At 33.3% G+C, this 24,481-nt stretch overlaps 1 protein-coding gene across 1 annotated transcript; it reads left to right on the forward strand.

Moving 5' to 3' along the window:
• Positions 1-22,483: 22,483 nt before the first annotated feature.
• Positions 22,484-23,415, forward strand: LOC127096804 (PRA1 family protein F2). The gene has a single exon (XM_051035347.1). The coding sequence runs from the start codon at positions 22,622-22,624 to the stop codon at positions 23,219-23,221; it is 600 nt and encodes a 199-aa protein (XP_050891304.1). The 5' UTR covers positions 22,484-22,621; the 3' UTR covers positions 23,222-23,415.
• Positions 23,416-24,481: the final 1,066 nt, after the last annotated feature.

Consider the following 24,481-nt stretch of genomic DNA (forward strand, 5'->3'; position numbering starts at 1 on the left):
AAATACAAAAAAACAAGGGCCATCAAATCTCCCTCATTAATTGAGTTGGCAGATATGATGGCCACGCGCGCTATCCACCAAAGACCTGAGTCAAAGTGCCACACGTGTGGTAATCAAAAGTGAAGGCCAATATTAAAACGTTTGGACCAGATCAGATGGCTTGGGACTTGCCAACGCACCACCGGAGCCCTAGCTCCGGTCATCTTCTCCGGTGATCACCACCAAACTGGTCTTACCTCAACTTCATGAAAAATGAAAAGCAAGGACACTATTTCAAAGAGAAAATGCTCAGGAGCTCGAATTTAGCCTCATTTTTCTCCAATTCCAAGTATATAAAAAGATGCAGGGATTTGAATTTTGAGGATCATGAACTGAGTTGCTTCGATTTGACCTCAAAGTAACTCAATCTTGTTGCCTATATTGGTAGGACTTCAGCCAACAAAAAAATCACAAAGAATAGTGAAGAATTGACGGAGCATCGAAGAGATGAAAATTCTGAAAAATTACCTTCGAAGGAGCTTCAACCTTGCTTGATCTTGATCCCAATTGTGCCTAACTTGGCTTCAGAAGCTTGTAGGAAGTGATTAAGATCAAATAGAGGCTTGGACTCTTGGAGTTTCAATCTCAAAACACAATGATATTTGAAGCTCGATTTTCCAATGAAAACCTTCAAGATTATCCTTTAATGGTGAGGGTTTGGATTGCAGGTTTAAAGCTTGGGCATGGGGTCCTCAATTCTGAGCCATGAGGGTTGTATTTATAGCCAATGTGAATCTTTTCCACACACTTCCAAATTTTGCCAAATTTAGCAATTCACCTTGCATGCTTGCATGGGCGTGTGATATGCCCATTAAGTGATGCCATCAAGTCCAAAAATGCTTGAGTATCATGCTGAAATCATGTCATGTGGCCATGCATTTGAAATTTAAATGTGATGTTGAAAATAATCCAATTGGTCCCTTGAAAAGAACCCATGCACAAGTCCTTCATCCTTTGGCCAAATGGGGTGATCCTGGACTTTTTGGAAAGGTGCGATCAAGGGGAACAACTTTAGTGTTGAACATGTTTCCATTTTAAGCTTGGATCTGAAGAATTTTGACATGGAAGTTTGGAAAATCAAACATATTTGAAAATTTTCTAAGTACCAAGTCAAATGTTCACTTCTTCCACCTTTAATAACTTTTTCTATGGACTTCAAATGGAAAACGTTCCTTCATCAAAGTTGTATCTCTTTAAAACCTCTTAAATTTGGTCATAAGTTTGACCTCATTTGGATTTTACATGAAGGAGTTATGCATTTTAGAAGTTGAGGAAAATCGCTTGTTCAATGGTAATGGCCCAAAATGACCTATAATGTTTCCTCTTGGCATATACATTTGCAAGTTGAATTTGAACTTATTACAAACATAAAAGTTGAAAAAGACATCTTGACTTTAATCATGGAACTTGAATGGATTTCATATCATAAAAATTGAGCAAGTTATGGTCCTTGGAAGTTGACCTCCTAACTAGGGTTTAAACAAAATGACCTATAATCTTTCATCATAAAAAATGACTTTCCAAGCAAAACTAGATCTTGACTTAAACATGAAAGTTGTTTGCAAATTTTATCTTGTAATAATTTTCAATGATAAAACTTGTAGGAGATAGGGTCTAGGGAACCCCAGTTTTGACCAGTTGACTTTCTATGGTCAACCATCATGAGCCAACTTGCAAACTTGACATTATCTTTATATTTGGGACTCATGGAGGATCTTATATGTGTAAGATGATGTGATATGAAGTATACCTTGAAATTTTTGATCAAATGATGAAGAAACTTGTTGAGGAAGTCACACAAGATACCTAGATGAATTAGGGCTTCCAAGGCAAACAAGCTTCAAACTTTTGATGATTTCTTGATCAAAATTATATGTGAAGACCATGGGGATATATGTATGATGTCTAGAACCAATGTAAACTATATCTTGATTGACCTCCATGCATTGAGGGTCTTAAACCCTAGATATGAGCTTGATGGAGCATGGGTGAACAGGCACACTACCTACAAAAGTAACAAACTATACATTTACATATTTTTATGGCATTTCGGTTAGTAAATAATGAAAAATAAAGTATTATACAATCAAAGATTCTTGGTGACCTCTTACAATGCAAACCCAATGAATAAGGGGTAAGGAGGATGCCAAGGTGTGATCCCAAAGCTAATGCATGTGATGAGATAACATGATGGATCTTAAGGTCAAAGTTGGGGTCTTACAGGGTAACCTTTGCTTGGGGAGAAAAAACAGCGAAGACACTGTGGAACATAATTATCAACACAAAGTTGAAGAATGACTTGCTAGGGAATAAAATTCCACGAGCACATGCGGGATAATAACTCTATCGAAGAAATATCGCCGACTTGAATGAGGATTGTCTTGGATACTATAATTATCCCTAGTTCCTAAATTACGCCATGTATGTTATGATGTTTTGCATGACATTCCTCTTTGGGTTTGAAGTATTATGCATGTAATGATGCATGGAGATGCATGTATGGATGCAACTGCTGGGGATTTTTTTTGGTACATGTAGAAATGCAGGAAAATTATGCTGATGATTGATATGATTGTGTTTTATGAATCTTCTTGTTTCGGAAGGAAAATTATGCATGAAGTGATGCATGTGATGAATGTGAGAATGCAATTGGGTAATGTCATACCCTAATTTTTAACCCTAAGACCCCACATCTCATTTACATCCTTACACATAAACAAAGTCACATTTTGATCATTCTCTTTATCCATATTTGGGTTTGCTTCTTGCAAGGATCACCAAGCACCTATTTGTTTACCTTTGTGTTTATATGTTCATTGCTTATCTAACCACTAATCAAAATACCAAAAATATGTCTTGTTTCCCTTGAGTTTATTGTGCAAGGTAGGGGTCCTCAAATCAAAAGCATCTCAAAGTCTTGTGGCTTACTTCCCAAAGAAAGTCAAAGGTTCATGTGTTTATTGTCATGCCTTCTTCAACAAGCAACTTCAAGCTTTGAGCAATCTAATCAAGAGGCATCAAGAACACCTTATCTTGAGTTCATATGATCATTTAAGTGGTTTGACCTAAAAGTCGACATTTTGAAGTCAAGGTTCCAAAGATCACAACTCCTTCAATTCTCAACATTTTTTAATTCCCCTTTTTGAATATTACTATTCTCAACATCCTCTACAACTTCTCTTTACATGATAAGAGCCAATTATGCTTGGAGGATCATCAAAAGTTTGGAGACATTATAGGTCATTTGTGAACTTAGTGAAATTTGACCTATTTTCAAGTGACTTTTTTCCCAACTTTCAAGGATCATAACTTCTTCATTTTTCAACATATGAAGCTTATTATTTTTGCACAATGCCATTGGTGATACCCTCTACAAGTTTGCTTCAAGGACCAAGGTTAGAATATGCTTGGAAGGCCATGAAATTCATTGGGACATTATATGTCATTTTCAGCCATGAAGCACTCAAATTTTTCTAAGTTACATAACCAGTTTTTCATGCCAACTTAAACATGCCAGAACTTTATGCTTGAACATCCAAATGCAACATTTCTTGGCACATTGTAATCTTGGCCATGATGTTAACACATTGCAAAAAAGTTAGATCAAAAAGCCTCCTGAGTAGGATGCCCCTTTGAGTTGAACATGGTGACTTAGAACTGAAGAAATCACCATTGCCTGAAATTTGATCATGACTAATCTTAATTCCAAGCCAAATTAGTAAGTGTTTTGGTCCTAAACATGTTTTAAGAAGCCTCCAAAGTTTAATTGACACTTAAAACACATCATTTGATTGAGTTTTGATGAGTTTCAAGTCACACTTTTCACACACTTGGATCAAATTCATTTTACACGAATTCAACATTATTCCACACGTATTTGGATCCAAACACATTCCATATAAATAGAGGAAACTATTGCATTTATTTATAATCTTTGCAAAGCCAAGAAACCCTTGTCGCAACTTGAAATTTTTCCAGAAAATTCAACTAGCGTGTTTTGAGTTTCAGCTTGTTTCAATCCAATTTCTTGATTCCATTAGCTCCATCGGTATCCTCTAAAACTTTTGCACTAATTCCCAAGCTCTGAGACCTTCTGAAGTGCTCTAATCAGATCGAGCTTCATCAACTTCTGATCCCCATCTGGGCAAGGTAGTTTTGAGCATCATTTGAACTCAAACAAGTTACCACAATGTAGTCCTTCACTTTCTGATGCTTTCCCCTAACTTATCTGGTGTTGATTGATCGTGTTCATCATTTAATTTAATTTTTTTTGGCTTGATTGTTTCTGAAACTTCTTTGAAATACCCTTTCCTCAATTCACATAAATGAATTTGGAGTATAAGGTTGAATTCGGGATGAGAAGAGGATCACAATGATGGTGGTCTCGTGTCTTGAATTTACCAAACAGTGAAACTCCGGTGAGAGCTCACCGGAGTTTTTCGTAGGTGGTCACCGGAGTTTTCCGTAGGTGGTCTGAGTTTGAACCAGACACGTTGGTAAAATGAAATGTTTTGATTTGTTGAATTTAAATTGGATCATGTGTTTGGCCTGCAGTGTATCCCACCATGCATCCTAACCTTTAGAGTGTTGGATCTGCCACATCAATTAATGAGGTGGGATCCAACGCTCTGTGTTTTTTCTGATTTTAATTCTTTTTCTTTTATTATTTTTTATTGTTTTTTCTTTAAAAAATCATAGTAATTTCATTTTTTATCGAAAAAATCCCAAAATAATTTCTAAAATTCTCCTTTATTTTTCTTCATTTGATTTTATTTTTTCACATTTTATTTCATTGATTTCCTATTTTTCATGAATTTTCTCTTTTCTCCTTTATTTTAATTGGTTTAAAAATACTTTTTGCATTTTAAAATTCTAAAAATTTTATTATATGTTTCTTATTTATTTCCTATCTTCCATAATTTTCTTGGCCATTTATTTGGTGTTTTGAAGGACTTTATGTATTTTCTATTTTAAAAATAATTTAAATATACCTTTGATGCATTTTTATTTCATTTAATTGCATTCTATATTTGTGTGACCTTGTGAACTTCTATTGGCCTTGGATCATGATGGTTTGGACTTCAAGTCTCATCAAACTCAATGGATCTTGGGTGTTGATGGAGTGAAAATCCTAATCCACCAAAATGGATGATTGATTTTGATGATGACTTGATAAAAATTTTGGTCCAATTTGGGTGTGACTTCTCTTGTGTCTCTCTTATTCATCTCTTTCTTTTCCTTTTGATCAATTGGATGGTTTGTGTCCATCTTGTTCATGATGTGTGGATTGGTGTTTGATGAATTTTCACCATTTCAAATCTACCTCCTAATTGATCATGAATGATTTAATGTGATTTGGATTGATGCATAAGTTTATCCTAGGTATCATAAATTGTGTATTGAAGTAATGAACCATCCTCCTAGCCTTTGTGCTTGATCATCTCCCCCTTTTCTTTTCTTGTGTGGTATGGCTTTAGGAGAATGATTTACATATCATTTCTCTAGCATGTATTAACATAAACATTAATATTAACTGACCTCAGATAGTTGTGACTTCTACATAAGTCCAATTACGATTGCTTAACATAGTACTAAATTTGTCTCAAAGGCAATGTCATTTTTATAAGTGAGATTGTCAATCTCTTATTCCTCATGGTATTGTATGACAGTGTTGCTCCTTTTCCATTTGTGAGAGTTAGTGATATACTTGTTGATTTTATCCAAGTTGGAGTCCTTCTCATAAATGATGTATAGGTTCATATTTTCATGCATCTGAATGGATAGTTGAGTGCTCTCCAAAAAATGACCAAAAACATATTTTCATCTTTACTAACATCCCTTACTAATTTGTCACTTGTATTAACTTCTATTTTAATGTCATTTACTTTATGCTTTTATTTTATGTCATTTACTTTATACTTTATGTTTAGAATTTCATATCATATTGTTTGTGCTTATGTTATTTTATTCTTTTTCCATTTGGACCTTTCCTTTATATTATTGTAAAGAAGACACTAATAAGAAAAAACTAAAAAGAAACTTGTTTCTCCTAACTCATGGACTTGTGGTTACTATCCTTGGAATTATTGTGGAGGTATGGACTTAAAATTAGGATCTAGACCTTTGCTTTGGGACTTGTGATTTGAGACCTTGGAATTCATCTGATACCTATGACTTTGGACTTCTCTATGAAGACTTGGCTTGGTTACTTTGGTTTCATCTGACACATGGATTATTATTTTTTTCTTATTTTGACTTGCTTGAGGCTTAATCCAAAGGAGGGAATTCTTGCTTGACTTATGTAATAAAGCTTGCGATCTCTTGGTTAGAGGTATCCTCCCTAGCTTTTACTTTATTCTTTAGGATAGTCTCTTCTTCTCCTCCCCTTCTTTAATTTTTAAAATCTTCTCTCTTTTTTAAAATCTTCTTGCTTTTTAACTTGAACCACTTTCTCAATAAACCTTGACTTTTGTCAAGTTATTTTCAAAACCTTTTTCTTAATAAACGCTAATCCATCTTAAGCATATTTAGGCCAATTTAAAAGAATAAAAAATGCATAACTCATTCAAACCATTTTGTGCCTTGTGAACTTTTCTATTTAAAACTTTTCTCAAGGCATTAGACATAAGTCATTTCCATAGTTGAGTTATAATTCTCCTATCTTCATAGTATTGATGATAATTATTTTCCATCTATGGGAGCTAATGGCGTACTTGTTGATCCTTATCCAAGTTGGAGCCATTCTCATGATGATACAAAGTTCTCATACTTGTGGGTGACTAGTTGAGTATTCTCCTTAAAATGACAAACTATCTTTTTCATGAAAATGAATCAAACAAACTTCCTTTGTTATTTTTACCAAGAACTACGAGGTTTTGATCCTCCATTGCACTTTGTTGGTACGTAGGCATGAGACTTCAAAAGTATTGGCAAACATAAAAATAAAGAAAATGCTTCTTTTACCATCTCTCCAATCTTTTAACAAACAACATATTTTTTCAAACCAAAATGTACATATTTTCAAAGAGGTTCCCATGGAGTACCATGGATGTTTAGGGTGTTAATACCTTCCCTTTGCATAAGTAACCCCCGAACCCTTGTTCTCTTTTATTAGTTATTTTTCATTTAAATTATTTGGGTTTTGTTCGTACTTTTTCCCTTTTCCTTTGGAAACAATAAAAGCATGGTGGCGACTCTTACTTTGCGAGTTAAGTTAATCAATAACTTAATCTCATTTTTTTACCGCCACAGGTAATTGAAATTTTTTTGTAGGGTTTTATTTTTGTTTCCGATGGATATTGTTGGGGAATATCATTACCAAAGGGTTGATGGAAAAGAATTTAACATCATTAAAGGATTTACAAAAAGGATTATAAATGATATATCATCATCAAAGGATTGATGGAAAGAAATTCACTAAGGAGTATTATCATCAAAGGGTTGATGGATTTTTTTTTGTCATCGTCAAAGGGTTGACGGAAAGAACTTCACTAGGGAGTGACATCGTCAAAGGGTTGACAGAAAAAAGATCGATTTAGGTAATATCATTGTCAAAGGGTTGGCGGAAAAGAATTATATAGGTAATATTATCATCAAAGGATTGATGGGAAGGACTTCACTATGGAGTGACATCGTCAAATTGTTGATGGAAAAAGAATTATGTTATGTCGTCATCAAAGGGTTGACTGAAAGGAATATGTTATATATGCATGTGGTGCATGTTAATGCAAACTTCTCGTTTTTGCGAGAGAGCTTTTTTATATGAAACTTCATATTCCGTCAGGAAAGTTATGCATGTATGTTGTATGAAATGCATGTGGGACTGCAAGAAGGTGATTAAGTTTTGGATTGGTCTCCCTTTTCCGAAGGTGAGATCTTTGGGTACCAATGTTGATTGGATTTGGTTTTATGAAGATGCCAGTATGGTGGAATTTGGTTTTTTTTGTAGTTTCCAATGTGGATTAGACTTTGGATTTTTGAGGATGCCAATGTGAATTGGACTTTGGTTGGTGAAAATTTTCGACTTCCCGACACTCGGTATCAGACGATGCGATTATCGGAGGAGAGATGTGGATGCTCTTGGTGCCCCAACTTTGATTTGTTACTGATAAGCTGTGAGATAACCTCAAGTTCTCTGCCTGATAGGCCATAATGGCTTGCAAATGTTATTCTTGATCGTAGTGACATGATCAATGCATGATTATTGTGCTTTTTCTATGTCCTAAAGCTTCTTGCCAAGAGGAGATAGGATGTGGTATTTACACTTGTTGTGAACTCAAAGGTTGCTAGTGTCTGGCACAGTCTGCTTGACCAACTTGAAAGTATGAAGGAGTTTTTACCCTTTGCAACTTGTCTGACCCAATCTGTAGGTTATTCAAATGGGGCTTTGGGAGTGACTATACCATGACATGGCATGAGATGATTCACTCCAGTGTCTGAATCTTGTAGTAGTCCCTGATTGACTGAATATGCAAATTATTTTCCTCCTTGATCAACTGATGCTTGGAGATTTGTTTTTGAATAACTAGTTCATAGTCATTGGATGTCATACCCTTGATCCATAGTGTTATGAGGTGGTCTTGATTCAGGTCAGCATTGACAAATGATCAAGTTCCTTTGATTGTTCCATGTTGGAATTTCCTTGATGTCAATACTGACTTGCAATTAAAATTGTTCATTCAAAAATAGTAATTTTAATGCGACATTCATGCCGTTTTTGAAAAAATCATTTATTGGAATGATGTGATTGTGTGTGACGAGTGGACCAGGAGTCCAAATGTAGTGTTGATTTAGCTAGTATGTGAAAGATACAACGAGAATATGACATAAGTATAGAATATTAGCAAGTCTCTCAGAGTCAGTTTATGCAACCTTGTTGTGGTATGCTTTTAGAATAAACCCTGCCTCAATTAGGTCTTTTAGGGTTTGTAACGTGGCCTGGTTCATGGTTATTGAAACAAAGGATATAAGGCTCAAATTTGATTTGTACCTACCCTTTCTTCATGATAATTTCTAATCCCATGTTCAGTTAATTCAATACACACATTCATCTCTCAAGGGAGTTCGATGCTGTAAGAGTGAAGATGATGATTCAAGATTCTCTTGAAATGGAAGTCACCTTATTTTTGTTTTTGTCATGGATGCTAGTGGCTCTTTGATTTTGACATGGTGGTCACCAGATCTTGTTTTGTTTTTGCTGAGGGTTTTTGCAATCTCTTTTGATTGACTTTGTTGATCCTTGCTTTTTCATGGACCACTTCTTTTGAATCTTTTATTCCATCGGGATTTCCCTAATCTTTGCCTAAGTCGTTTCTTTAGGTGTTCGACTTAGCGGGCTTTCTTTTCTAATTTTTTTCTTTTGGTTTGGAAAGGCTTGTGACTACCAAGTCATTGGTTATTGAAGAACAACCTTCATAACTTTTGGATTTTGTCTGGTTCTTTCGACACTTCAGGACGTGTGTGAAGAATATCATGTGGTTGATCCCCATATAGGATGTTTCATCTTGTAATTTGAATGCATAGTCAGATCAACTGAGCACTACCCTGCCTCGGGTTAAGTGTAAGGGTTTTTAGATTCGAAAGTAACTCCTACTTCTAGGCTCGAAGTGGTTAACTAGGGATTAACGCCTTATCTCTCTAGTGTTTGGGGATTTGAAACAATCCATATACATCATTAGCAGGATTTTATCCGAAAGCATACTGTTAGCAATTATGGGTATTTCATTTGTGTCATCCTCCCTTCAATCTTTTCTAAAACAACAATTTGATAAGTGAATGGGAGAAATATTTTTGTTGTTTATATAAATGGAAAAGATGAGTGAATACGAAAGGATTCATTCAAAACATGCATGATTATTTCATTAAAATTGCCATTAAAGGAAAACAACAATACTTGGAAGCAGATAAGTACTTAACATGCAAAGAAAAATACAAATGAAATGCTAGAAGTAGCGAATGATTGTCGGTGCAGTGGAAGCTCTCTCGTGCTTGGTTCACTGCTGGGTTGGCCTTCTTTAGAGTGGAGGTAGTTCTGCTTATTGAGGCCAGTATGATAATCATCTTCAGACATATTATCGACAATTTCTTCCATAGTATGGATCGATGGACCCGCATGGCTAGGTGAAGGACTATTGTTGATTTGAAGGCCTTGGGGCGCAAATGAGAACAACTTGGAGTCAAGCAGAGTTTGTACCTTGCTCTTGAGAACCTTACAGTATTCAATTGAATGACCATGTGCCCAAGCATGAAAGTCACATCGAGCATTAGTGTTAAAGCCTGATGGGTATGGAGGAATCATTGGATCCAGTTCCTTTGGCACTATCAATCCTCTTTTGATTAAATATGGCAATACTTGACTATATGGAATTGGAAGTAGATCGATATGCCTCTCTGGCTTTCTTGGCCTTTATCGAGCGTGCTGACGCTGTTGATATGGAGCGCTCTTCTATTGGTATGGTTGCTGATGTGGAATCTGTCATTGATCCCGAGGAGGTCCTCGAATTGTAGGATGATACTGATCCTGTGGAGAGAATGGTGTATGATATGGAGCTTATGGAGTTTCCTAGACTGTATTAATTTCATCATCCTCTTCCTCTTGGAAACTGACAATGGATTTACTCTCAATGCTCTGCCTATTTGAGGTGCCTTGAATCCTTCCACTTTTGAGGTTGCTCTCGATGTGTTCTTCAATTGACACAAAGTGAGTGAAGTATGATGATGCACTGCTTATCAACCTCTTGAAGTAAGGGCTCTGCAAGGTATCCCTGAATAAGCCCATCAACTCTTTCTCTAAAATTGGTGGTTCAACACGAGCCACTAACTCTCTCCATCTTTGGGCATACCCTTTGAAGGATTTGTTGCTTTATTGAGATAAGACCATCAACTGCATGCGATCGGAAGCCATGTCCAAATTGTATTTGTACTACTTCAAAAAGGCGTTAGATAGATCCAACCATGATTGAATATGTATCCTTTCTAACTTCATGTACCAACTCAATTATGTCCCACTCAAATTGTCTTGAAAACAATGAATCATTAGCTTGTCGTTATGAGCATGAGATGTCATTTTTCGACAAAACATTACCAAATGGTTCTTTGGACAACTATCCCCTATGTACTTTTCAAAATATGGTATCTTAAACTCCAAGGGTATAACCATGACAAGTACTAAACACATGTCTAAGGCATCCAGATCAAAAGTATCTTGCCCTTTTATGGCTTTAAGTCTTTTCTCTAGCACACGACATCTTTTAGCAATCTCATCATCCTGTGGATGTTCAGTATTCACCACCAAGCTTGTCCCTTTGGAATTTGGCATGGAGAATGCAAAGTTGTGATACTCAACAACATCATGATATAAGGAACACCCATCTTGGAAAGTGTGACGCTCTTGTATAACCAAGTTCTTAACTGGGATGACATTTTCAATGACTGTAGTCTATTGAATGTTATCCTCTCTCTTTGATAAAGCTATCATGGCCTCCACAAGTTGGTCTATCTGATTTTTCATTGAGTCAACATCATCTCTTAGTGCAATATAGCTTTGCTCCAATGGGTCCATGATCCTTCAAAAGCTACTTCACGTCTGATACAGGTGTCAGGAAATCAGTTGTGGGTTATGGACAAAAGGTGGGATGAGTTTTTTTTTGTTTTGAGAACGATATGCATGCATGCTGATGAAATGAGAATGCATAAATGTTTTTTTTTGTATTTTGATATGCAAAGAAAATGCAATGCAAGTATAGTCAGGATCCGGGATAACATGAGTATTGTCAGAACACCCTATCAAATAGGCCCCCTATAGTGGGCAGTTCTACATTTTATACCCATAAACCACTCAAAGGGTTGGCTCTGAGGTTTTTGATAAGGTTCCTAGAGTCATGCACGCTAATCTTATTAATGTTCTGCAACATGCTAACTGATTTATGACGAGAGTGACAAAAGGTCTATTCTAGGCGGGGTCTTCGTACTAAGCACACAAGGAGTGCTCATTGGATTCTAATACCACACAACCACCAAGACAGAAACTGGTTCTAAGAGTGGTTCCCAAAGAAAGAAAATAAGCATAAATAAAATAGTTAAGCAAATTCAACATTTATCGGAAAGTCAACTAAGTTAGGTTTGACTCTCTCTTGCTTGGAGCACAGTCCCCAGCAGAGTCTCCAGCTGTCGCGTCTCGAAAAAAATGATCATTCATGATGGTCACGGAAAAATGTGTTCAAACAGAGTCGTCACCGAACTTTATTTATTCCAATGAAGGAATAGGAAAATATCGATAAAACCTTTAAAAATAGAATAATGGTCGTCGCAACCATATTCAGGTTCCGAAGTCGATTATGCAAGGGGAAGGTATTAGCACCCCTCACATCTGTTGTACTAAACGGAAACCTTTTAGTTAGAATTGCGACTTAATGTTAGATAATGTTAATTATTATCTTCGAGTAATAAAAAATGCAAAAAGAAAAGGGGTCGCAAAAATGTTTTTATTAGGGTACTTGACGAGATTGCGGATCTCACTCCTACGTATCCTCATGTACAATGAGGAACTCAAAGCTTCGTAGTTCAGGGCAAGACAAAAGATATTTTTTTGTGTTTTTTATTATAATGCTAGAAGAGACGATGAATCTCGCTCCTACGTATCTCCAGGTGCAATGGAGAACTCAAAGCTACGTAGTTCTTGGTAGCCAAAAGTGTTGATTGGTTTTAATGGACGAATGTTTATGTCGCATTCTAACAGTTAAACATTGGCTTATTTGCTCACGGATGGGAGACTTAACATTTGTTTGTTTTGTGGTAGAAGGGATCATGTTTGATCATATTCTAGCAGTTTAAACATTTAGTTGTATTCTCGAGCATGAGAGGCTTAAACACTAATTTGTACACGCGTCAGAAAGTACTAAACATTGTCCGTTTGTGAAAATGAGTTTGATTGATTAAAGGTGTATTGAATTTTAACATGTGTCTAGATCGCATTCTGACGGTAAAATATGGCTTGCTTACTCGCGACGAAGGCTAAAGCGCAAGTGTGTATGTGTTAGAAAGGATTAGATAAATGTTCTCTTATGAAAGGTTTTCAATCGCATGGGGAGAGAAAGTAAGTTTGATGTGTTTGGATGTTTTTTTAAGGTGAATGACGAATATTTGGTAAGAACAAAATGTGAGCCTCAGAACCAATTCTTCGGGATATTGTCGGAATGCAAGACTCCAACAATACCATTTTCATTCAATGCATTTAAGAAATTGTTTGATGGATAATGAACATTCAAAAGATTGTTCAAAGGTTCCACCGGAATGCTAGACTCCAATGACCCCTCTTTTCGTCCAAGTTATTTAACTATTTTAGAAACGAAAAGAGTGAATGAAAAGTTAACTCAAGACCTGTGCCTCGAGAGAAATCATTCAAGGATTCAAGGAATGCGAGACTCCAAGGACCCATTTCTTTCGTATTTGTCAGAAAAAAGTTTAATGAGTTGAGAAAGCGGAAGAGAAACTCGATGTTAATAGAGTGTTTTATCGCATTAGTATAAATGGTTTGTGAAATGGTATGAGGTGCTTATTAAAGAAAAAAGCTTTGTGTGATTTTGAAAAATGTACTTGATGTTGATCAAACACCTTTTATCTTATTATTTTTTAAAGATTAATTTTAATAGTCATTTTGTGTTTTTGGATTAACAACTATGCATCAACAAAAAATATAATAAAATAAACTAAAAAAATGAAGCAATAAAAAAGGTAAAAGAAATAATAAAATGGATGAGACACACTATCAATACAAGAGGTAAAATAATTTTAAAAAACTAAAGGAAATAAAAGAAAGAACAAAAATCAATAAATAAAGCAATAATAAATAAATAAATAATATAATATACAAAAGACAAAAACAAGCTGAAAATTAGGGGTGTAGCTAGAAAAATGCTCTAGGCCCATAGGGGTGTATTCAGTAATCAAGGGGTGTGAGGGAGACTTCATCTTTCCCAACCCCTTATTTGATTACTATTCCTGTAGCAACAAAAATGGAAGAAAAAGGGTTTCAACAAAAACATAAAAACACCATAACTTTCTCAATTGTTTACGGAATTAAGCAAATAAATAATGAAAATTTATCTACTCAATCTCACGAACACAATGGTATATTTAGAATCAGTAAATACATAAAAACAAAAATCGAAAATCAACAAAAATGCAAATACATATACATACATATATATATATATATATATATATATATATATATATATATATATATATATATATATATATATATATATATATATATATATATATATATATATATATATATATATATATATATATATATATATATATATATATATATATATATATATTATATATATATATATATATATATATATATATATATTTGCTTGATTCAACCATCTTATTCATCCTCATGACAAATGAACCATGGATTCATGCGCGGGGTATATATATATATATATATATATATATATATATATATATATATATATATATATATATATAATATATATATATATAATATATATATATATATATATTATATATATATATATATATATATTTGCTTGATTCAACCATCTTATTCATCCTCATGACAAATGAACCATGGATTCATGCGCGGGGTGATGTTGTGAAGCTATTGGATACATTATTTATGTAAAATAAGCATCATTTACATTTTACCATTTTTGTTCATGGAGGTTTAAAAACACTTTTAACTCTTGATTTTGAATCAATGGAGTTTCCATACAAAATAGCGGTGATTAATTAAGTGCAACAAGAATAATAATGCAAATAAAATTAAATAAACAAAAATTAAATCATATTGCATCACTTTTGCTCATAGAGGTTCAAGAACACTTTAAACTCTTGATTTGAATCAAAGTAGTTTTCATACAAAATGGTGATGATTAATGTACCAATTAAGTGTAACAAGAATAGTAATGCAAAGAAAATTAAATAAATAAAAATTAAATCACATTTAATCACTTTTGCTCGTAAAGGTTCAAGAATATTGTTCAACTCTTGATCTAAAGGCAATTGAGTTTTCATGCAAAATGGTGATGATTAAGGTACTAAATAAATAAAGTAAGAGAAAAAATGCAATAGAATTAAATAAAGAACAAACATAAGAGCCTACTTATTCAATAAAAAGAAAGAAATGACTTGAAAAAAAATGAAGAGAAAAATAAAGAGAGTTTTAACTTAACTTTTGTGAATGATTGATGATGTCATTTATGAATGGAATGAGATTTATTTATAGCCTCTAGAAAGGATAGTTTAGGAATTATGTAAAGAGTGTGAGTGCATTCTAGAAACTTATTTAATTAAATAGTGAATAATGATGTTATATATATATATATATATATATATATATATATATATATATATATATATATATATATATATATATATATATATATATATATATATATATATATATATATATATATATATATATATATATATATATATATATATAATATATATATATATATATATATATATATATATATATATATATAATATATATATATATATATATATATATATATATATATATATATATATATATATATATATATATATATATATATATATATATATGAGATTAATTACTATACACTGTCAGTGTAAAAAGTTTTACGCCATCGGTTCATCACCATCACCCGTTTGTATTACTTTATAGATTTTTAAAATAAAAGTCAAACTTCTTTTAATATCCAACGTCTATAATTAACTATGGTGTAAAACTCTTTTACACTGACGGTGTATTTCAATTAATCTCTCTCTCTCTCTCTCTCTCTCTCTCTCTCTCTATATATATATATATATATATATATATATATATATATATATATATATATATATATATATATATATATATATATATATATATATATATATATATATATATATATATGCATGGAATAATGATGTAATAAATGAGAGATATTTTGGACCTTCTTAAAACATTGATTTTTTATTTTATGATGCATAAAAATGATAAATAAAACTCAAATGGATATTTGGATGATAAATCAAATGATCATGAATTTATTTTTTTCAAAATGCATAATGAAATAAATGCAATTTTAGTCAATTTCTTCAACCTGTAAAATGTTGACTTTATGTTGAATTTTTTTTTTACTATAATGCATATATGCATGATTATAGTGACTTTATTTGATGATAAAAATGCATATGTCTAATAAATACAAAACTTGACAAATTGACATGTATCAGATGAATTTAAAATACTCGAACAAAATTGGAGTATGACACTCTATTGTACACCCCTTTAGGTTCGATAGCCATTTTCTAATAAGCAAATATTAAGCACGGAATTAACAAGAGCTCTGATACCACTTGTTAGACGATATGCTTAGATCTAGAGAGGGGGGAGGGGGTGAATAGATCTCGAGTTAAAAAACTGACAAAAATAGTTTTAAAAATTTATGCACATAAGCAAACGGGAGTATCCCAGATCAAAATCGTCTAACTGAACCCGCTATCAAAAAGCTCGAATATGCATAATAGTAATCATGGTATTATAATGAATCGTCAATTGATCGAACACAATTAATCATAACCAATTGAATGTAAAGCAACAAGGATAGTCTACTTCTAATGATAATTCACACAAAAATTAATTGATACAATTTGTCGAACACCTAATGTGCAATCGATATTGCTTGGAATTTTATGTGGTATTGTTTATCTTAAAACCCAATCATAAACTAAGGAATTGTTATCAACTAAACAACACCAATTTCAAAATGTGTTCAAAATTATTATCCAAATAAATTGATCGCACGATCGATGAAATCAACAATTTGCAAAGTAAAAAATAAAAAAGAGCTAGAGAGAGGGAGAAAATACACAAGGATTTGTTTAGGAAATTCCCCAATCGACCTCGCTATAAGTACTTCTGCCCCCAATTCAAACTAGAATTGAGATAGCGTAATTAATCTTACTTCGCAAAAAGCATATATAAGTGAAATGTAGCAATCCAATCACACAAACCCTAAGCTTGATGTTGATTCTAACACTTTCTCTTCCCTTGATCAAGTAACCCAACAATGCCGATTTGATTCACGGTTCCACGCTACTTCTTTGCAAGAAACCCCTTGTTCTTCAAATCTTTCACTCGATCGAATCAAAAACACGCAATTGTTGAAACCCAAGATTTACCAATGCGATCCACCGTCTCACACCACTTCTTTGCAAGAACCTCACATTCTTCAAAGACTTCACTCGATCAGATCCAGATTGTGTAATCTTGTATAAAACCTTTAAACCCTAAAACATCTTGAAGGAACCCCTAACTCGATTTTCTGATCTGAAACCCTCAATGTTCTCAACCCAATTTACAATACAATCAACCTAAATTAGATGTTATCAACCCTAATCTAGATTACACCCAATCAAAAATGATTATGTGTAGTTTGATTGTGTATATGCATAGAATAAGGTTGAAGATCATGGGAATGCTTTGAAATCCTTGTTTCGTATAGGTTTCACTCTCTAGAAATCTTGCTAGAAAATGATGCATGTATGAAGTATTTACATGCATGCATGTTTGTAGGCAAAAGGAATGCAAAAGATTTGAAAAATTGTAAATTTTTGGAAAGTTTCGTTGCATAGTACAACCTGTGAAAGCCATGAGCCGACTTGTTTGACGCATGTATTGACCTGTATAAATCATGCATCGACTTGTAAAGGTCATGTGCTGACTTATAGAGGCGACACATCTAATAGAGCCTATAGGCTTTAATAATGCAGCACATAAGCTGACATAAAAAACGAATGTGTCGACACACAGAAAAAATTTCTTCTATGTGTCGACCTGAAATATGTATGTGATGACCTATAGGTTCATTTTTCACAAAAAAATATTTTTGATGCATTAAACCTTTTCCAACTTGTTTCCAAATGTTTTTATGCTTCCTAATGCTAAGATGCACATTGAGAATCAGAGGATATCATCCAATATACATTAACGTTAAAGTATCCTAGTTTTAACATCATACAAAATACCTCTAAGGGAAAGTTGCACTCACAAAAAAATAGCTCACAAAGAATCATCAAGATCCAAGATTAAAATAGTTCCTTCGGGTTAATCTGCTTATATTTCGGGTTTGTCATGTTCATTTGCTCAAACCTTAGCTGCTCTGGTGCACAAGGTCAATAATCTTATCCTTGATACTAAATATAAGAGGTAATTTAGATTGTTTATGAACAAAAAGCTTGAGCCTGAGTATTTCATAAAAAAAGAAGTTGAAACGAATCTCAAAATGGATTTCATGAAACCGTTTGAAAATAAAAATTTCTTGAAGTTTCTAAGTCTAATCAAAAGGTTTAATCCAGATCATGTTAAGGCTTTATACTACAACATTCTCTATACTACATATAGTTTTCTGTGTAGGTTTCATGGTAATTTCATGTCTTATTCTATCGTTGTTTTTGGTGAAAATTTGGGACTTGGGTACAAAGGGATGGTCATTAATCAAGCAGAAGCTATATGTTTTCGACGTGTCGAGTTAGTGGAGTCCATCTTCAAATTTGTTTTCAAAAATCATTTATACACTACTAATTTTAAAATTAGTCAAATAAAGTGTGAAATGCGTATGCTCCATTAGGTTACTGTAAAAACCATTTACTGAAAGTCTAAGAATTGGGCTAGAGAGGATGATCAAGATTTGTATATGATGTGGTTGTTGTTAACTCAAAAAGAAGTCAACTAGGTCAAATTCATTATGGACCAGATTATAATTTGCAAGGCAAAGTTGAAGCATCCCCTTTCGCAAACTTCTCTCATTCAATTGATCTTAGAGAAGAATGATTTTCTCTATAATGAAGACGATTTTGCCAAAGCTCCAAAAATATTTGATGACACGGTTGTGAAGTTGATGAAGTATCACTGAGATGATAAAGGCTTGTACTTTTATCAGGATGCTTTCTACAGAATTTATGAAGACAAGTTCCTAACTTGTGAAGAGGATTGTGACATTTATTATATATGGAATGACACTCCTGCAAGTGCTACTTCTTCCTCTTCCATCAATAATTCTGATAGTCTGCCACCTATTGTGAAAGTGTATCTTGATGTTTGTATTGAGAAAATTTTGGTTGCTTCCCAAGCAATGGAATGTCGTCAGGTTATAAGGATTGAAGTCGATGTCTCTGAAGCTAGAGAAAGATAAGCAAGGCAAGAAGAAGCTTCTAAAGCTAGGAAAGAAGGGTGGTTGGCTCAGTTCATTGATATTAAGGAAACCATTACGGCTCATAAGAGTTCATTTATTTGATTTTGACTTTTCCAATATTTCAGTTCCTGTTGACTCTTGTCCATCTAACATACCTTATTGTTTAACACACATTGCACCTCTTAACATTTCATGACAATTTTAGTTTTGTTGGATATTGTTTTTTTTATTGTTTTATGTATATTTGTTGTTTAAACATATTGGTGGGTACCTTATGGCATGTTTTAGCCACTTTACTTTATTTTGGTGGATGCCTATTGCTTATATCTTATTGATATTCTACTTCTATCTTTGCGTTTATTATGAAATTGTGTTGTACATTTTGCACGTATGTTATTCCTGGTTTGATAATTTTCTAATGTGTGACATTTAAAGTGCGTTCGCATGTTGTAGTGGTTTTATCTCTGTACGTATTTGTTTTTTATTTTCTTTTTTTTGTTGATATTTTTTAAAGGGGAGAAGTTTGTAAGATATTATTACTGTATTTATGCTCATTAAGTGTTTAATGCACGTGGAGCTTGAAAGCTCAAGAGATGTGTATCAATGTCTAAAAAAGCTATGTATGATTTGCATGTTGATCAATGATCGGAAATCAAATCAAACTGCTCAAATAAAATAATATCTTAAATTTGTCAAACATAAAAAAAAAAAGACTGAAATTTCTTAGTGGGTATCATATTTATTTTGATTGTTCTGTTCAATTTTCGTTAATTTTAATTAGTATTTTAATTTGTCTTTAATTTGTGTAATTCATTTATTTGATTAGAACTGTACCTTGAGTCACTCTCTCATTCAATAAATAGGATTTGAACTTATGTTAATATGTTTTTTTAAGCTTGAGCAAGTTGGTCAAAGTCAACATCTTGCGTGTGTCTTAAATCACAAGTTATAAAACTCAAAACAATGTTTTTTAGTGAAGCTTGATTCGAATAAGGCATATGGGTGATTCGAATCAAACATCAATTTTAATTTTGGATTTTGTGTCTGTCAAGTTGATTTGAATCAAGGATATGTGTGACTCGAATCACAACACTCCTTGAGCCAAATCACAATTCTTTTTGACTCGAATCATGACTACAAATCACTATTTTGTCTCACTCGAATCATGAGTGCAAATCATGATTAAAATTAAAATGGAAAATTTCATATTTTATTAATTTGATTCAATTCATTCTATTTTTACTAATTCAAATCGTAACTGCATGACTTAACTCGAATCATTTATTCTTTTCCTCATATTTTGTTCCTTACTTCTAGCCCCTATATAAATTATTTTTGTCAATTTTTCAAAGTGTGATACTCTTTGACAAGAGACACACTCGAGAGATCCAATGATGTGAGATCAAGTGAGATAAATATTTTTCATAAATCGTGAGAAAAAACCATGAGTCTTTTTCCTTTCACAAACATATCACCTCTTTGTTTCAACCTTGTGAAAAACTTTCTAGAATATAGATCTCGTGAGATCTAAGTTGTGTTGTGTGAGGCTCTTTAGTTAACCTTCATCATCTTCAATCTTAAACCAATAAACCATTTTTATGGTACTCAACTCTAAAGATTGATTTTGAGTGGTAGATCCATGTACATTAGGGAAACTAATGTTTTTTTGTGAAGTTTTAGTGTGTGTGTGCGCGCGCGCGCGTATGTGTGTGTTTGGATAAATAATCATTTTTTGTATATGGTATCTGGAGATTGACTTTTAGCAAAGAAAATAATGTTCTTTATACTCCATGGAAGACTTCAGTAGAATGGTGTAAAGATTGTCGCATAACGAAGTTGTGAGTGTTCCATTCATTATTGGATCGAACAAATGCTGAGACAAGGAACCAGTAGAACTGAGTAAAGAATGTTGCAGAATGGAAGTTTGGAGCAAAATTTTTGTCTATAGCAATATTTTGAATCAAGATCAAGTGAATACCTTGAAAATTTTGCAGTTTTAGTGTTCTACTACCATAGAAGGGAAAATCAATGTAGATATGTGTTGCCTAACACAATTAGCTTGTAGTGTTCATTGTTGTTGATTCCGCTGTTTCAAAAATTCTCTTGTATTAATTCCAAAAAATAGTGGAAGACCTTACAAAAAATTTCAATGGTGAAACCATTGGAGACTGAATTAAGCTCTAGCAAGAATAAATGGACCGAACCATTATAAATCTGATGTATATTTTATTCTACCAATCCCTTTTATATTTTTGCATAGTATTACATGTCTTATGTTGTTTGTCATTTTTAGAATATCATGTTACTAGATCTTTACCTTATTTGTAGTGATTGGTTGTATAAGATTAAGTTTATGATAGATATAGTTCCTTAAATATCCTATCATATGATCATAATTAAAAACTCTTAACTTTAGATTGAACAATCAATTGATCAAAATTCAATTTGAAATTTGAATTATAATTATTGTTGCAGTGCTTCTTCAAGCAATTTCATCTATCTTAATTGTGATGTTTTTTTTATCATCCCATGTAATGTGACAAACAATGAAATGTATGTTTTTCAAAACCTTATCATGTTGTTATTTGCCCATCATTTTGTAAAATTTTGAATTGGTAAAAGAAAATATTTTTGAAAATAATTGTAGGAGAATAGTCTATTCAACCCTATTCTAGATCGTTCAATTTTCATATTCTCCATCATCGACTTCCCATATAAAAGAGGGAAGATAAATTTCTCTTATTCCCACGATCTAGTTGGACAGTAGTCTATAAACATCTTATTCCTATGATTAGGAAAAGAACAATCATTTTTTACAAATCAGAATCTTAAAAAGAAAACTTTATTCATCTGATTGAGAATAAGATATTCTCTACTATACTTACTACAAGTAAAAAATTTAAAATTAAACTTTTACAATAAATATTAAATCTATAGAGGTAAATAAATACAAATTTACTAAAAAAAACTCAAATTAAAATTTTTATTAAAATTTTATTTAATAAAGTTTTATCTATCTCCTAAATCTAATTTTAGATTTTCAAAAGGCTAAAAAAAGCCTAAAAATAATTTAGCATTTCTTCTTCAGTCAAAACAGTTTTGTAAAAGTAAACAAAAGTAGAGTAAAGTTATTGGCGTTTTGGGTAAGCTTGATAAAAATGGGTTGTTCAACAAAATTTTCCAGCAGTTACTTACATTCAAAAATAAAAAGTAAAATCCAATGTCGGTTGTTCAATCATCAGATGAAGACGTGTTTAAACTTTAAAGTTATGATAATTGAAAAGGAAAGAAAATCACGAGATCGTCACTCACATCACATACTTTAGAAACAGTATAAATAAAAATTGAATTAGGGTTTCTTTTTGAACCGTGATGCAATGTCTTCCATTAATCCGACTTCATCTTCACCAAGTTACAATTCTCTCCCTACAAACTCACCTTCCCCATTTCCCCCACGCGCCACCGCACCCTCCAACTACCCCACGCGCCGCCCATGGGAAAGCTTCTTCTCTCTCCAATCCTTCACTCCCCCTCACTCCCTCAACGAATCGACTCACCGAATGAAACGCAACCTCAACCATTTCCGCATTAACTACGCTGCAATAATCCTCTTCATCCTCTTCCTCAGTCTTCTCTGGCACCCGCTCTCCCTCATCGTCTACCTCGCCGTCTTCGCCGCGTGGTTCTTTCTCTTCTTCTTCCGTGATCGTCCCGTTGTCTTCCTCCGGTTCTCCGTCGACGACCGCTTCCTCCTCGCCGCACTCTCGTCCCTCACTGTCGTCGCGCTTGTTTTTACCGGTGTTTGGCTCAATGTCTTGGTGTCGGTACTCGTTGGTGCTGTGGTGGTTGTTTTGCATGCGGCTTTTCGGAGTATTGATGATTTGTATTTAGATGAAGTAGAGATCTTCGATGGAGATTTGCTTTCTGTTGTTGGTGGTAGTTTCTCTACCAATCGAGCAGGGTACACTAGAATATAATTACAGATTACATTGTTGTTTGTGTTTATCTCTTTCAATTGCATTTTGCATATATAATAGTAGAAAAATTGAGTCTCTTTGTTCTGTATTTGATTGCACAAAAATGTGAAATGATAACATAATTGATAATTGTGTTATCAATGCTGTTAGTTTGTAAATTCTTTATTAGATTCAATGGAAGCATTCATTGTGTATTTTGAGTGTATCATTATTACCTTTTTGATGTGTTTATTCCCTTTGCTTTGCAATAGGTTTAGAAATCATATCTACCTTTTGTTAGTTATTTTGATTTGGTTCAAATGTAGATAGATTTTGGTAAATCGGCATTTGTTGTGTCTAGTTCATTAATTAGTGTGTGTTCTAATAATCATGAGATTGTTTGGACAAATTTATTTGAGCTTGGTAAAAGTGATTGGCTTTCAGACATGAGATTGCTTCAACATTGTCCAAGCTTCAAACTTGATTGGCTTTCACAGACAATTTTGTCAAAAGGAGGCTGTGGAAGTGCCATTGCCATTGCCATTGCGGGCATGGCAGAAATTTATGTCACTGTCCACTAGGAACTAGGAAGTCTCTAGTGTTGTTTGTGTTAATGGCAGAAAATGGTAGCCACAATTCATGGCAATATGGCAATTAGAGTGGACCATGACTGATCAAATTGGTGTCTTCTTTTATTGTTGTGCTATCCATGTCCCTTAACAACCTAACTCTGCAACCCAAACCAGGATAAGTTTCTTCTGCAGTGAACATCTCTATCAGACACTTGCATAAATTTTGGTTCCTGATTTTTGAGACGGGATCAAACTCAAGTATGGCATGACTTCATGAAGTTTTTTACTCTGTCTGAACTCAAACTCGTTTGCTTCCTTTCTATCTAAGCAAGTTACCATGATAATCTTATGAATCACTATCTGGATATTCTTGTGATATGGTGTTTCCTTAGGTGAAGTTATATGAATGGTTTTATCATGTCTCTTCATCCAAGAGCCCTTTGGAGTTTGAACACAGAAGTGCTCACTGCTCATGCTCACTCTACCTTGGTCAGATTTTCAACATAATTATGGAAAAATTGAAGCAGGGAATGAATTCTAGTTCACTTGTTCATGAAGTTTCTAATACCATGTCAAGAATATGTTCTTCCAATCCAAACTTCTAGTTAAAGCTCTCGAATGATTTTGTATATCTTACTCATCACCAATCTTTCTTAGATGTATGGTTATGAAATTTTATTAACTAGAAAGAGACATGCGCAATGCCATG

Source organism: Lathyrus oleraceus, chromosome 6, assembly GCF_024323335.1.
Source record: "Lathyrus oleraceus cultivar Zhongwan6 chromosome 6, CAAS_Psat_ZW6_1.0, whole genome shotgun sequence".
Lineage (NCBI taxonomy): Eukaryota > Viridiplantae > Streptophyta > Magnoliopsida > Fabales > Fabaceae > Lathyrus > Lathyrus oleraceus.

What these genes read in the sequence shown, in the direction of transcription:
- LOC127096804 (XM_051035347.1), top strand. Translation starts at nt 22,622, where the DNA reads ATGTCTTCCATTAATCCGACTTCATCTTCACCAAGTTACAATTCTCTC.